Genomic DNA, 13,066 nt, shown 5'->3' with positions numbered 1-13,066 from the left:
TGTTTGACCTTTCACATTTAGATCTACAATCAATCTTGAAACTGGTTTTTTGTTTGTTTGATGTAAGGATGAAGGTCAACATTATTTTTTCTCTTTATGAGTAGCCTCAAATTGACCATGCATCGTTATTGAATTTTCCCTACTTCACTGTCATTTTTGTCCTGAATCAAATGACTCTCAGTATAGTTTTGATATATGAATGAGGTGGAACATCTTTTTATGATTAGTGTCTATTTGCATTTATTTTTCTGTGAACTGTCCCTACTTTGTCACATTTTTATTGGGCTGTTGGTGTTTTTCTTTTCAGTTTTGTGAAACTCTTTATACATTAGAGATATTAGCCCTTTGTGATATAAATTGCAGAGATGTGTGTGTGTGTATATGTGTATTCAGTTTATAATTCCCAGACCTTTTTATCTGTTATAATGAGAACTGTGTCACCTGCATGTCAAGAGTGTCTGTGTTTTCCGTGTCTAGAAGGACTTTAAGGATGGCCTTCTTTTCTCTACCTGCTGTTTTGGCCTCTCTGTGACGTACAGCTGTGCTCTCTGGGGTGGATTTGACAGGCAGAGGTGGGTCTGTTCTTGACCCGATTCCACAGGGTTAATCCTCATGCTCACCTGTCTGCACTTCTTTCCTCTTTTACCACTTTCACAGAGCATGTTCTGTCTTTGAAGACGTTATTGAAACCAACTGTTTCCTTTCTGTAGTGATAATATCTCTCCTCACAGACAACAGTCAAATATTTATTCAGGTAGTTTGTGGACTTGGAAAATATTTTTTTCAATTTATTCTTTCTAACCAGAAGGAGATTGTTTCCAGGTCAACTCTTTCTTTTGTTTTTTTTGTTTTTTTTTTTAGGTCAACTCTTTCTTTTATTCCATTCTTAAAAAAGAAAAATCTCGTCAGAAAGAGTACTGCATCATCATAAGAATTTTAGAAATTTAAAAAATATAAAGCAGAAGTGGGAGGTGAGAACTTTAAAAAAAGCATCTACAGTTCTAGCATCTGAAGACAGGCATTATTAAAAGTCTTAAGTCTTCCATTATGAAGAGTATGTATAGGGAATTCCCTGGTGGTCCAGCGGTTAGGATTCAGCATTTTAACTGCCTGGGCCTGGGTTCAGACCCCTTGTTAGGAAGCTAGGATCCTGCAAGTTATGGCACAACCAAAGAAGAAAAGAGAGTATGTTAATGCCCGAATCTCACATGATGCTGAATATTGGTCTGCCTCGTTTGTCGTAGTGAGTATGGCTTTGCTGAGAAGGTGGTGGAGGGGATGTTCATCATCGTCAACTCCATCACCATCAAGATTCACTCCAAGGCCTTCCACGCTTCTTTTGAATTGTGGCAGCTCCAGGGCTACAGTGTCAACCCCAACTGGCAGCAGAGTGACCTGCGCCTCACCCGCATCACTGACCCACACCGAGGAGAGGTAGTCCTGCCATTGCAAGGGGGGAGAATGGGAGGGTTCAGAGGAGTCATTCTTGTTTTAAAAATGTATTTATTTTAATTGGGGAAGAATTGTTTTACAATATTGTGTTGGTTTCTGCCAGACATCAATGTGAATCAGCCTTAGGTATACACGTATCCCCTCCTTTTACCTCCCTTCCACCTTCCTCTCCATCCCACCCTTCTAGGTGGTCACAGTTTGAGCTCCCTGTGTCATATAGCAAATTCCCAATGACTATATTCCTGTCTTGGGTCAAAGGCTTCCCCATTCTTGGGAACCCAAGAATCCCTTCTGTCTAGTGTCACTTTTCCTCAGTTAAGAATTTGTGATACACTGCTTGTGAGTAGGATCCCAGCTAAGAATGGTGGAGGTCTCTGCCTTGCCAGTCTTTTCCCCTTGGACTTCCTGCCTCTTGATTAATTTCATCCACAATATTAAGGGATTTTACTTTTTTTCCTTCTAGGTTTTAACATTTAAGGAAATAACTTGGCAAACACTTCGAATTGAGGCAGATGCTACAGACAATGGTGATCAGGACCCAGTCACCACTCCATTGAGGCTTATTACCAACCAAGGCAGGATCCAGATAGCCCTCAAGAGAAGAGTGAGTATGTTCGCTGTCCTTACGAAACATCTATCTTTTGTTCTCTCAGCGCTGGAGTTTGTATTTCCTCTTTTTGTGTGTTATTGGCCCCTGAAATGACATTTGAAAGGGGAGGATCTGCAGTTCAGTGTTGCACTGAATCTACTATTGAGGGAACATGTCTACCTCTGTTGTTTTAATTTTGGAAATAACAGTTTTACCTGTATATGGGGGCATAGGCAGTTGATTATTGCTGCTTTTTGTTAATCACAGAAAACTTTTGTAGTTTGGTAAGAAATTGACTCTCCAAAGTACTTCATATTTTCCTTTCTTGTGTTGAGGATTGAAAAGCCATCTCTGAACTTGGTTGGGCAGTAGTCACTTTGAGGAGTTGGGATGGTACCAGATGTGGAAGCTTCTGTTCTCTGTGACCCCTCCAGACCAAAGATTGCAATGTGATAGCTTCCAAGCTGATGTTCCTGTTGGATGACCTGCTCTGGGTGCTAACGGACTCGCAGCTCAAGGCTATGATGAAATATGCAGAGTCGCTGAGTGAGGCCATGGAGAAGGCTGCCCAGCAGAGAAAGAGCCTGGCCCCTGAACCTGTACAGGTTAGAGGTGAAACAGAGACCCTCGGTGGTGGTGGGGAGATGGCAAGCCAGACCTAATTCACACCAGCATAGGTGGAGCCTAGATTTTGTCCCGCTTATTTGGGGGAATGTGTCATTCACTTCTGTATGTACGTAGGCTCTGCCTGTGCCTTTATCCCGTTTTTCTATTCATCTGGTGCCTCTAGTGTGTTAGGTGTACAATGCTGGTCACTGGACAGCCTCTTGTTCCTCACCCTGGAACTCTTGCTGTCTTAAAATATGGACCATAAACAAGTTATTGCAATGTGGTGTGATAAGTGCTATAATAGAGGTGAACACTGTGCCGCGAGAGCACAGGAGAGGGATCCTGGGCTGAAAGAGGGCGCTTAGGGGAGACTTCCTGGGAGAAGTGTGTTAGCCTCAGTCAGATACGTTCTGGGTAGGAGGGAAGCTTAGAAGGCAGTTCAAATGTCAAAACAGGACTCTGACAGTTACTAGATTAATTATAATTTGGCTTCTTTGGATTCTTTGGGTTGTTTAGATGGGACAGACCTATGTGAGCTACCAGGCATGCCGTTATGAGGGGCATCACTGTACCTTAGGAAAGACTTAATGGGTTTGAAGTAAAAAGATGTATGTTTATTTATATGAATGTAATACCACATATAATTGTTATCATTATCACATAGAAAAGCAAATGAAGTTCCACCATATAAAGAAAAAAGTGTAAAATTCTTCAAGGCTATAAAAATGAAATCTTAGGAGATATTACTATTCAGTGTATAATAAAGTATGTATGATTAAAAAGAGTGATTATTGAGAGGGAAGGGACATCTTATCAAATTGTGGTTTTCTTCAGGCTGAACTAAAGCTTTAAGAAAGCCACCGAGGAAGCTGTCCGGGTCTGGACTTCTTTTCTTTTTGGGTCTGGACTTTTTGTTTTTCTCTGTCACACATAGATCACCCCACCTGCTCCCAGCGCGCAGCAGTCCTGGGCCCAGGCGTTTGGTAGCAGCCAGGGCAGCAGCAGTAGCAGCAGCAGCCGCCTCAGCCAGTACTTTGAGAAATTTGATGTGAAAGAGTCCTCCTACCATCTGCTCATCTCGCGCCTGGACCTGCACGTTTGTGATGATAGCCAGTCCCGAGAGCCAGGTATCCCATGAGGCCCGAGCCTGGGTGGGTGGTCCATCGCTGCCTGCAGCTCTGGGGGATGTAAGGCTCTTTTCAAGATCTGTTGGGGTACTTTGTTGGCTTCGCATATCACAGTCTTCCTTGGGTCTCAGCATTCCTGGGGCAGCTCTCTGTTACTGCTCATCAGCCTTTAGGGCGCAGCAGAACCGCCTGTGAGACAGTGAAATACAGGGGCTGGGCTTCTTCCCAGACCTCACTAAATTGGAATCCTCAGGGATAAGCCCAAGCAGTGTATACTTTTTTTTTTCCTCCCTAGTGGGCATTGCTGAGCACTGTTACAAGCTTTCTAGAGGGTAAATTCAACTATAAGAAACCTCAGAATTTTCAGATCTTTGAGTCAATTTATATATAAATGTGTTCTTCCCAAGCAGAGAGGTTACAGTGTGTTCTTGTCATACTTTTTCATTCATTAGCACAATTGTTATTAAATACACATACACACTTATTCAGAATGTAAAGTAATTGGCTCATTTCTTTCCTTTATAAGTCTTAGGGAAATCACTTCACCTCTCTGAGTTTCTTCATCTGTGAACTTGAATTAAATCATTTCTTACTCACAGGTTGTTATCAGGCTCAAATGAGTTAATGTACTGCACTTGGAGGACCTTAATAATAGGCCAGTGTTTGGATTATTATTTCTCTGCTGCTGGTTCCTTCAGTTCTCTTTGCTCCCCCTAGGCTCCCCTTTGCTGCCAGCTCTGGGTTTAGATGCCAGCATGTGGTAGCTTGTTCTCTTGCTGCCTTATCGTCTCTGGAGGTTGTGCTTGCCTCTTAATGAGACTGAGACTCATCTTCCCTGGGGGAACGAGCTACCTTTTATTCCTGGGTCACCAGGCTCCACTACCTCTGACTCTGCTCTGTCTTGGTGTTGAAGGGACTTAGCCTCCCTCCACTCCCTAGATGAGAGAGCTGGAAGGCGCGGTGACAGGGTAAAGATGGCTTCTGCCACTCACTGGTTTGCTACCCACTCATTTTGAAAGTTCTTTGCTAAAACAATTATTATTTTGTTCGGTTATTTCTTCCAAGTGTTACTATGAAGACTTTGGAGTTTTGTTTTGTTATGATTCCTTTCAGAAATCTTCATTAAAAATACACTGTGGAGAGTTTCATCCTCTTGCTAGATGAGGGTGTAGAGCCCTGTCTTCTTCATGTAGCAGGGTTCTATAATCCACACTAAGATGTGAATGGCTAGCCCTCCCTGAAGCCCCCATTTATTTATGAAGCTGGATTAATCTATTTGGTGGATTTTAGGGACAGTTTTGATGAGACAGAGGGAAAACACCCAGCCAACCATACCCAGATGTGGCATATGACTGTGTGAAAGGCCAAGGGACACAAGGAGTTCTCGTGACTTTGATTCTTCCCCTTGGATTTGGGAAGAAAGAAGGAAGAACTCCATGTTATAGGAAGGTCTCGAAGATTGTCTGGAGTTGTCCTGGTCAATATGGCAGCCTCTAGCCACTAATGGACACTTGAAATATGGGCTGATCCAAATTGAGTGAAGTTTTGTTTTGTTTCGCCATGCATACAGCATGTAGCATCTTAGTTCTCCAACCAGGGATCAAACCCATGCCCCCTGCATTGGAAATGTGGAGTCTTAACCACTGGACCACCAGGGAAGTCCTGCTGATCCAGATCCCACAAGTGTAACATACACATGGGATTTCCAAGATATAATACAAAAAAAGATGCAGAATACCTGGATAATTATTTTCATATTGATTGCATGTTAAATAATAATCTTTGGAGTGTATTGGTTTAAAGTGTAATAATAAAATTAATTTTACTTTTTGAAAGAAAACCTTTTTTAATATAGCTGCTAGAAAATTTTAAATTATTTATGTGGCTTATGTTACATTTCTGTTGGATAGCACTGCTCTAGAACTCTCTGTCCAATATGGTAACAAATAGAGAGAGACATGTGGCTATTTAAATTAAAATAAAAATTAAATAAAGTTAAAAATTCAGTTCCTCATTTGCTCCAGTCACATTACAAGTAACCTATGGGCCCTAGAAGATGTCCGTCGTCACAGAAAGTTCTTTTGGACAGCACTGCTCTAGGGACTCCTTGAAGGCTATATCTGTCGGCTTTTTCTTTAAGGACACTATAGCCTGAATGTTGGGGCCTCTGACTGACCCATTTATCTATCCCTTGGTGTTGGAGGTGATGTTGTTGGAAACTTTGTAGGTCATTGAGGACAGGGTGGCTTGGGGTGGGGCAGCACTGTCTCTTAACATCAAACTGGAGCAGCTCACCCTTCAGGCTTCCCGGAGGAGGTGAGTGGTTGATGGGGAAAAGAGTGTCATCTGCCTCTTTAATTATTTCCCTCAGGTTAAGGGCTGTGAGCCGAAGCTTTCTTTCTCTCTCTTCAGGGTAGGCTATCCTCCTCCCACCATCTCACTGGAGAATTTTAGTCATTTATATACACTATTTACCATTTATTTGTCATATATGATTATGTGTTTATAATTATATATGCTGAAAATTGGTAATTATATTTGATTTAGATTTTTTAATTCTAGATCATATTTTAATATGTTCAGTCTGCATAGTCGATTGTTCTTTTAGTTCCAAATAAATCCAATAGGAGCATGGCTGTGAAACACTCTCCCTCCAGTAGCCTAGGTCATGCATTTCAACTGGGATGCTATCACCGTCAGTAGATAAAAATTCACTTTTTTCTTTTAAACAGATACATATTGATGGGCTTCCCCAGTGACTCAGTGGTAAAAAATCTGCCTGCACTGCAGGAGATGCAGGAGACACACATTCGATCCCTCGGTGGAAGATACTTTGGAGAAGGAAATGGCAATTCACTGCAATATTCTTGCTGGGAACATTCAATGGACAGAAGAGCCTTCAGTACAATAGTCCATAGGGTTGCAAAGAGTCAAAAATGACTGAGCATGCACGCAATATTTATGGATATATAATTCACATACCATATCATTCACCCATTTAGAATATACAACTCAGTGTTTTAAAGTGCAGTTATAGGGTTGTGTGATCATCACTGCAATCTAATTTGAGAACATTTTTGTCATCCCTAAAAAAAACTCTGTACCCACTAGCTGCCAGTCCCCATTTTGCAGCTCTGAACAGCTACTGAGTTTTCTGTCTTGATGCGTGCCTGTTCTGGACATTGAAAATTGGTGAGGAGTAGGGATGAAAAAAAATCTTAGCTATAACAGTGCTTAACTCGATTTCACAACTTGATTTCACAAAGTTTTATTCCTTAGTATTTAATTTCTCTTATTGAGTTTGCTTGGGTATCATATGAGCAATGTTGATATTGAGTTCATGGAAGATCAGGGCTATAAACTATGGCAGATAGATGGCTGTGATTAGAGGACTTTGAGTCTTCAAAGTCCGATGGTGAGAGGTGGCTTGTACATACTTCTTGGCTACCAATGGCTGCTTCGTCAGTGTTGATTATATTTAATCCTTGGGGTATTTGGCCATGCCATGTGGTATGCACGATCTTAGTTCCCTGACCAGGAATTGAACATGTGCCCCCTGCAGTGAAAGTGCAGAGTCTTACCCATTGGACTGCCAGGGAATTCCCGTTAATGCTTAGTACTTTTGTAATTTGAACTTTGAGAATTAAATACAAATAGTTTATATTTTATTATTTAATTCCACAAATTATTTGACAAGTCAGTAATTTAATTGTGTTGAAAAAATGTTGACACCATCTGAATGAATATCTAACACCTAGTTAAGCAAAGAGTCGGACACAACTTAGTGACTCAAACAACAACAAAGTTAAGCTAAAAGTTATTTTCTCATATTAAGTGAAAGTTAAAGGTTAATGAAAAATAATTTTAAGAAATTAATTTAAAATTTTTGTTTATTTCAAGCATAATTATAACTAAAAATTTGATTATATCACTTATGTATTTATATAAATTGCTAAAATGCATACATGATTCTATACATTATAATTTATATAAGAAATAAATTACATTAAAAGTTACTCAGTAAATATAAAATTAATTTCAATATTAATAGCTTTAAATCTTTAATTTAACTTAAACAAATTATTTATTTATTTGTCCACATGGCATGCAGGATCTTCCCCAACCAGGGACTGAGCCCATGCCTCCTGCATTGGTAGTGAGGAGTCTTAACCATTGGACCACCAGGGAAGTCCCAAATCTTTTAATTTTTAACTTAAAAAAATAGTTCAGTCTTTCTTAACCTTGCATTAAATAAAAGGAGTAAGCTTTAGTACATATGATAGACAGTATATCTGTGGTATTAAATTTCATGGAGACGGGGCAGTAAGGAAAAAACATCTAAACAGGCTCCTAAGAGGTACTAATGATGACAAAAAGGTTGAGCAGCAGTAACGTTGGTGTAGGTTTGCCTCTTGGTAGGACGGTGAATGGTCCAGAGCTCGGGGTGGTGGTGCCTAGATTGGATTGGTACAGCAGCTGACAGTTAGAAGGTCCCACGGTATTTCCCTTTACCTGGAAATAGATGGAAGTGCAGAACAGAACAGGTGTCCTTCATCACACATATGGAGAAGACATAGCCCCTGTTCTTACAGTGCTTAGAGTCCAGTTGGAGAGATAAGATAGAAACATGGAAAGTTCATTCATTTAGTCAGAATCGAATTCAGGATAAACAATAGAATATTTGACTTATTGCAGACAAACTTTGATTTGTGTACACTCTTCTGTGTGTTTATAATGTCCTTGTTAGTGCAGTGTTTTTGTGCTCCATCATTCTTTGTTTGTGCAGTGTGTGACGACTGTCTGATATTACAGTTTTAGCTAAGATATGAAAGGAAATAATATTGGTCCCTGTTTGTTGGAGAATTTGGCTTATGCCTCTCCAGGTGTTGTGTTGAGAGGCAGCAGTACTTGGATTGCTGGGTTTGGGGGAACCAGTCTGCCAACGCTGTCAGATGTGCCTGTGGGAGACCTAAGATTGGGATTCTGGAATCCTGAGTTTTGCTGCTTCTTTTGTCTCTTGGGATATCTGGCAGCCATTTACAGAGATAATGGAATATGCTTTTCTAAAAAAAAAAAAACTTTTAGAGTATATCCTTTGCAGTTCAAAAGAGGATAGCCTCAGCCTTGCAAGTCAGCTGCCATTTTAGCCTTTGGCTGTACTCATGAATCAGCCAGGCCTGGGAGCCGACCCTCAGGAGGACTTTTCAGTGCTTCAGGTGGTGTTTAGGCCTCCTTGTTTCTTATGCTGCTTTTCACCATTGTTTGTCTTTGTAGGTGTCTCTGCAAACAGACTCATGGGTGGTGCAATGCAGCTAACCTTTCGCAAGATGGCATTTGACTATTACCCCTTCCACTGGGCAGGTAGGAGAATGCTGAATGTGTGCAGTTTTAGTGTGGCTGAGGTGTTGAAGACTGATGCCTGAGTTTACCCCTAATTGTCCAGCAGAAGGTTGCCTAGGATTGCAGCACAGGCTCAGAGAGGTGTTGGCTATAGTCTTTTTTTCAAGAGGACATCTCTGGAAGCTTGCAGGGTCTTCTGTTGATGACTGTTTATCATTGATGAGAAGTAGGAGGGGAGGCAGTGCCTGAGATGTGGCATTTGACTCTGTGCTCTGCCCCTTACTTCCACTAATTTTAGAGCCTCTCCAGTGGTCCATGGTCAAAGATGCAGTCAGCAGCTGGCCTTTAGGGAGCCTTAGGAAAAATCACATACAGAGTCCAGAAGAGCTTGAGTGCTCTCACGAGATAATTTTTTCTTAACTTAGAGAATTTTGGATTGGTGGTGAGGGATCAGATTCTGAACTATGGAAAGCTATACCAATAGAAAAGAAAAACTAAAACATTGGATCATGATCTTAGACTAAAATCTTTTTGCCTTATTGCACAGGTGATAGCTGTAAACATTGGGTGCGTCACTGTGAGGCCATGGAGACCCGAGGCCAGTGGGCCCAGAAGCTGGTGACAGAATTTCAGAGTAAGATGGAGAAGTGGCATGAGGAGACAGATCTGAAACCACCCTGGCACCTGGGGGTAGACTCTTCCTTCCGGAGGAAAGCAGGTGGGTTATGACGAGCTGGAGGAATCCCATAACTTTGTCACTTGACATTTGCTTTTGAGTATCCAGTGGCAACAAAGTAATGGCCTGGCTAATTATGCTAACTTTATCGCACCAAGAGACATTCATGACTTCTTTTCTTTATGGGTCCTGTTTGTCTCCAGGCAGAGCTGCAATGAGGAAGAGCAGTTGTTAGCATCTCTATTCAGTATTCATCTCTGTTGCCTTGGTCTGAAGGAGAAGATGATTTTTGAGTTCCCTCCAGAAGCTTGCCAGTGTTGACAAGCTCTTTTCCACACATACCGTTAACGATCTTAAGAGTTTTTACTTTCTGAATTCTGTTAATAATGAGAATTGAGTGTATCCGAATCTCTTTCCCACCTTCTTATTTTTACTAGATTCTTTCTCCAGTCCTCGAAAGAACCCCCTTGAAAGAAGCCCTTCTCAGGGCCGGCAGACAGTCTTTCGGCCTCCAGCATGGAATCGCCTGCGCTCTAGCTGCTTGGTCATAAGGGTGGATGACTTGGACATCCACCAGGTAAGGAGCCCGTGATATGGGGAAACAGGGCTGCAAAGAGTCAGGGAAGCAGTTCATTCATTCATGTCTCTGCTTTTTAACATGCTGTGTAGGTTTGTCATAGCTTTTCTTCCATGGAGCAAGCATCTTTTAATTTCATGACTACAGTCACCATCTGCAGTGACTTTGGAGCCCAAGAAAATAGTCTGTCACTGTTTCCATTTTTTCCCTATCTCCTTGTCATGAAGTAAGAAGTGATGGGACCAGATGCCATGATCTTCTTTTTTTCTTTTTCTTTTTGTTTTTTCATTTTTCATTTATGTTTTTCTTTTTGTTTTTTTCATTTTTTTCTTTTTGTTTTGATATTAGTTTTTTGAAAGTTGAGCTTTAAGCCAGCTTTTTCACTCTCTTCTTTCACTGTCATCAAGAGGCTCTTTAGTTCCTCTTCGCTTTCTGCCATAAGGTTGGTGTCATCTGCATATCTGAGGTTATTGAAATTTCTCCCGGCAATCTTGATTTCAGCCTGTGCTTCATCTAGTCCAGCATTTTGCATAATGTACTCTGCATATAAATTAAATAAGCCAGGTGACAATATACAGCCTTGATGTACCCCTTTCCGAAGTAGGAACCAGTCCATTGTTCCATATCTGGTTCTAACTATTACTTCTTGACCTGCATACAGATTTCTCAGGAGGCAGGTCAGGTGGTCTGGTATTCCTCTCTTTAAGAATTTTCCACAGTTTGTTGTGATCTACACAGTCAAAAGCTTTAGCATAGTCAATAAAATAGAAGTAGATGTTTTTCTGGAATTCTCTTGCTTTTTCTATGATCCAACAGATGTTAACAATTTCATCTCTGGTTCCTCTGCATTATCTAAATCCAGCTTGAACATCTGGAAGTTCTCGGTTCACATACTGTTGAAACCTAGCTTGGAAATTTTGAGTACTACTTTGCTAGCATGTGAGATAAGTGCAATTGTGCAGTAGTTTGAGCATTCTTTGGCATTGCCTTTATTTGGGATTGGAATGAAAACCAACATTTTCTAGTCCTGTGGCCACTGCTGAGTTATCCAAATTTGCTGGCATATTGAGTGCAGCACTTTCACAGTATCATCTTTTAGGATTTGAAATAGATCAGTTGGAATTCTATCACCTCCACTAGCTTTGTTCATCGTGATGCTTCCTAAGGCCCACTTGACTTCGCACTCCAGGGTCTGACTCTAGGTGAGTGATCACACCATCATGGTTATCTGGGTCATTTAGATCTTTTTTTGTATAGTTTTTCTGTGTATTATTGCCACCTCTTAATATCTTCTGCTTCTGTTAGATCCATACCATTTCTGTTCTTTATTGAGCCCATCTTTGCATGAAATGTTCCCTTGGTATATCTAATTATCTTGAAGAGATCTCTAGTCTTTCCCCTTCTATTGTTTTCCTCTATTTCTTTGCATTGAGCACTGAGGAAAGCTTTCTTATCTCTCCTTGCTATTCTTTGGAACTCTGCTTTCAGGTGGTTATATCTTTCCTTTTCTCCTTTGCCTTTCACTTCTCTTTTCTGAACTATTTGTAAGGCCTCCTCAGACAACTGTTTTGCCTTTTTGCATTTCTTCTTCTTGGGATCAGATCTGATCCCTTGACTCTATTTGTCACTTCCTCTGTATAATTGTGAGGGATTTGATTTAACTCATACCTGAATGGTCTAGTGGTTTTCCCTACTTTCTTCAATTTAAGTCTGAATTTGGCAATAAGGAGTTCATGATCTGAGCCACAGTCAGCTCCTGGTCTTGTTTCTGCTGACTGTATAGAGCTTTTCCATCTTTGCTGCAAAGAATATAGTCAATCTGATTTTGGTATTGACCATCTGGTGATGTCCATGTGTAGAGTCTTCTCTTGTGTTATTGGAAGAGGGTGTTTGCTATGACCAGTGTGTTCTCTTGGCAAAACTCTCTTAGCCTTTGCCCTGCTTCATTCTGTACTCCAAGGTCAAACTTGCTTGTTACTCCAAGTATCTGTTGACTTCCTAATTTTGTATTCTAGTCCTCTATGATGAAAAGGGCATCTATTTTTGGTGTTAGTTCTAGAAGGTCTTGTAGGTCTTCATAGAACCATTTAACTTCAGCTTCTTCGGTGTTAGTGGTTGGGGCATAGATTTGGATTACTGTGATATTGAATGGTTTGCCTTGGAAACGAACAGAGATCATTCTGTCGTTTTTGAGATTGCACCTAATTACTGCATTTTGGACTCTTGTTAGCTATGATGACTACTCCATTTCTTCTAGGGGATTCTTACCCACAGTAAATGTAATGGCCTGATATAATTCCTCTGAATACCCCACTACAAACCTTTCATGAAAAAGATGAACTCATAGGTCCTGTTTGTCAGGTGTGAGAATGACCGGCATCCATGTGAAAATCACTCTACTCCTTGTGACAGACACTGGAAGAATTATAGAGGCTTTATCCTACCTCAGAGGAAACAGGAAATTCTGTTTGGGGTGCGGTACAGATGCTAACAGCCACTTGTCTTTGCCTAGGTTTCAACAGCTGGACAGCCCAGTAAGAAGCCATCGACACTCCTGTCCTGCAGTCGGAAGCTTCACAACCTCCCTACTCAGGTCTCTGCCATTCATATTGAGTTCACAGAGTATTACTTCCCTGATAATCAGGAGCTGCCAGGTAAGCATCTGCCCTGGTCATTTCTTGCTGTCTAACTCATCC

General features: G+C 41.0%; 1 protein-coding gene across 4 annotated transcripts in view; it reads left to right on the top strand.

Moving 5' to 3' along the window:
* BLTP3A (bridge-like lipid transfer protein family member 3A) overlaps positions 1 to 13,066 on the top strand; it is a 72,981-nt gene that overhangs the window by 37,968 nt on the left and 21,947 nt on the right. For all 4 annotated transcript variants that reach the window (XM_020888694.2, XM_020888693.2, XM_020888699.2 and 1 more), the window contains 8 exons: positions 1,245 to 1,434; positions 1,916 to 2,056; positions 2,476 to 2,646; positions 3,585 to 3,777; positions 9,052 to 9,138; positions 9,665 to 9,835; positions 10,231 to 10,370; positions 12,883 to 13,024. In XM_020888694.2, the coding sequence (XP_020744353.2) occupies positions 1,245 to 1,434; positions 1,916 to 2,056; positions 2,476 to 2,646; positions 3,585 to 3,777; positions 9,052 to 9,138; positions 9,665 to 9,835; positions 10,231 to 10,370; positions 12,883 to 13,024 (1,235 nt within the window). The remainder of the gene's footprint in view (positions 1 to 1,244; positions 1,435 to 1,915; positions 2,057 to 2,475; positions 2,647 to 3,584; positions 3,778 to 9,051; positions 9,139 to 9,664; positions 9,836 to 10,230; positions 10,371 to 12,882; positions 13,025 to 13,066) is intronic.

Source organism: Odocoileus virginianus, chromosome 27 (genome assembly GCF_023699985.2).
Source record: "Odocoileus virginianus isolate 20LAN1187 ecotype Illinois chromosome 27, Ovbor_1.2, whole genome shotgun sequence".
Taxonomy (NCBI): Eukaryota; Metazoa; Chordata; class Mammalia; order Artiodactyla; family Cervidae; genus Odocoileus; species Odocoileus virginianus.
Note: the sequence above shows the minus strand (reverse complement) of the source record. Positions and strands in the feature narration are given on the sequence as shown.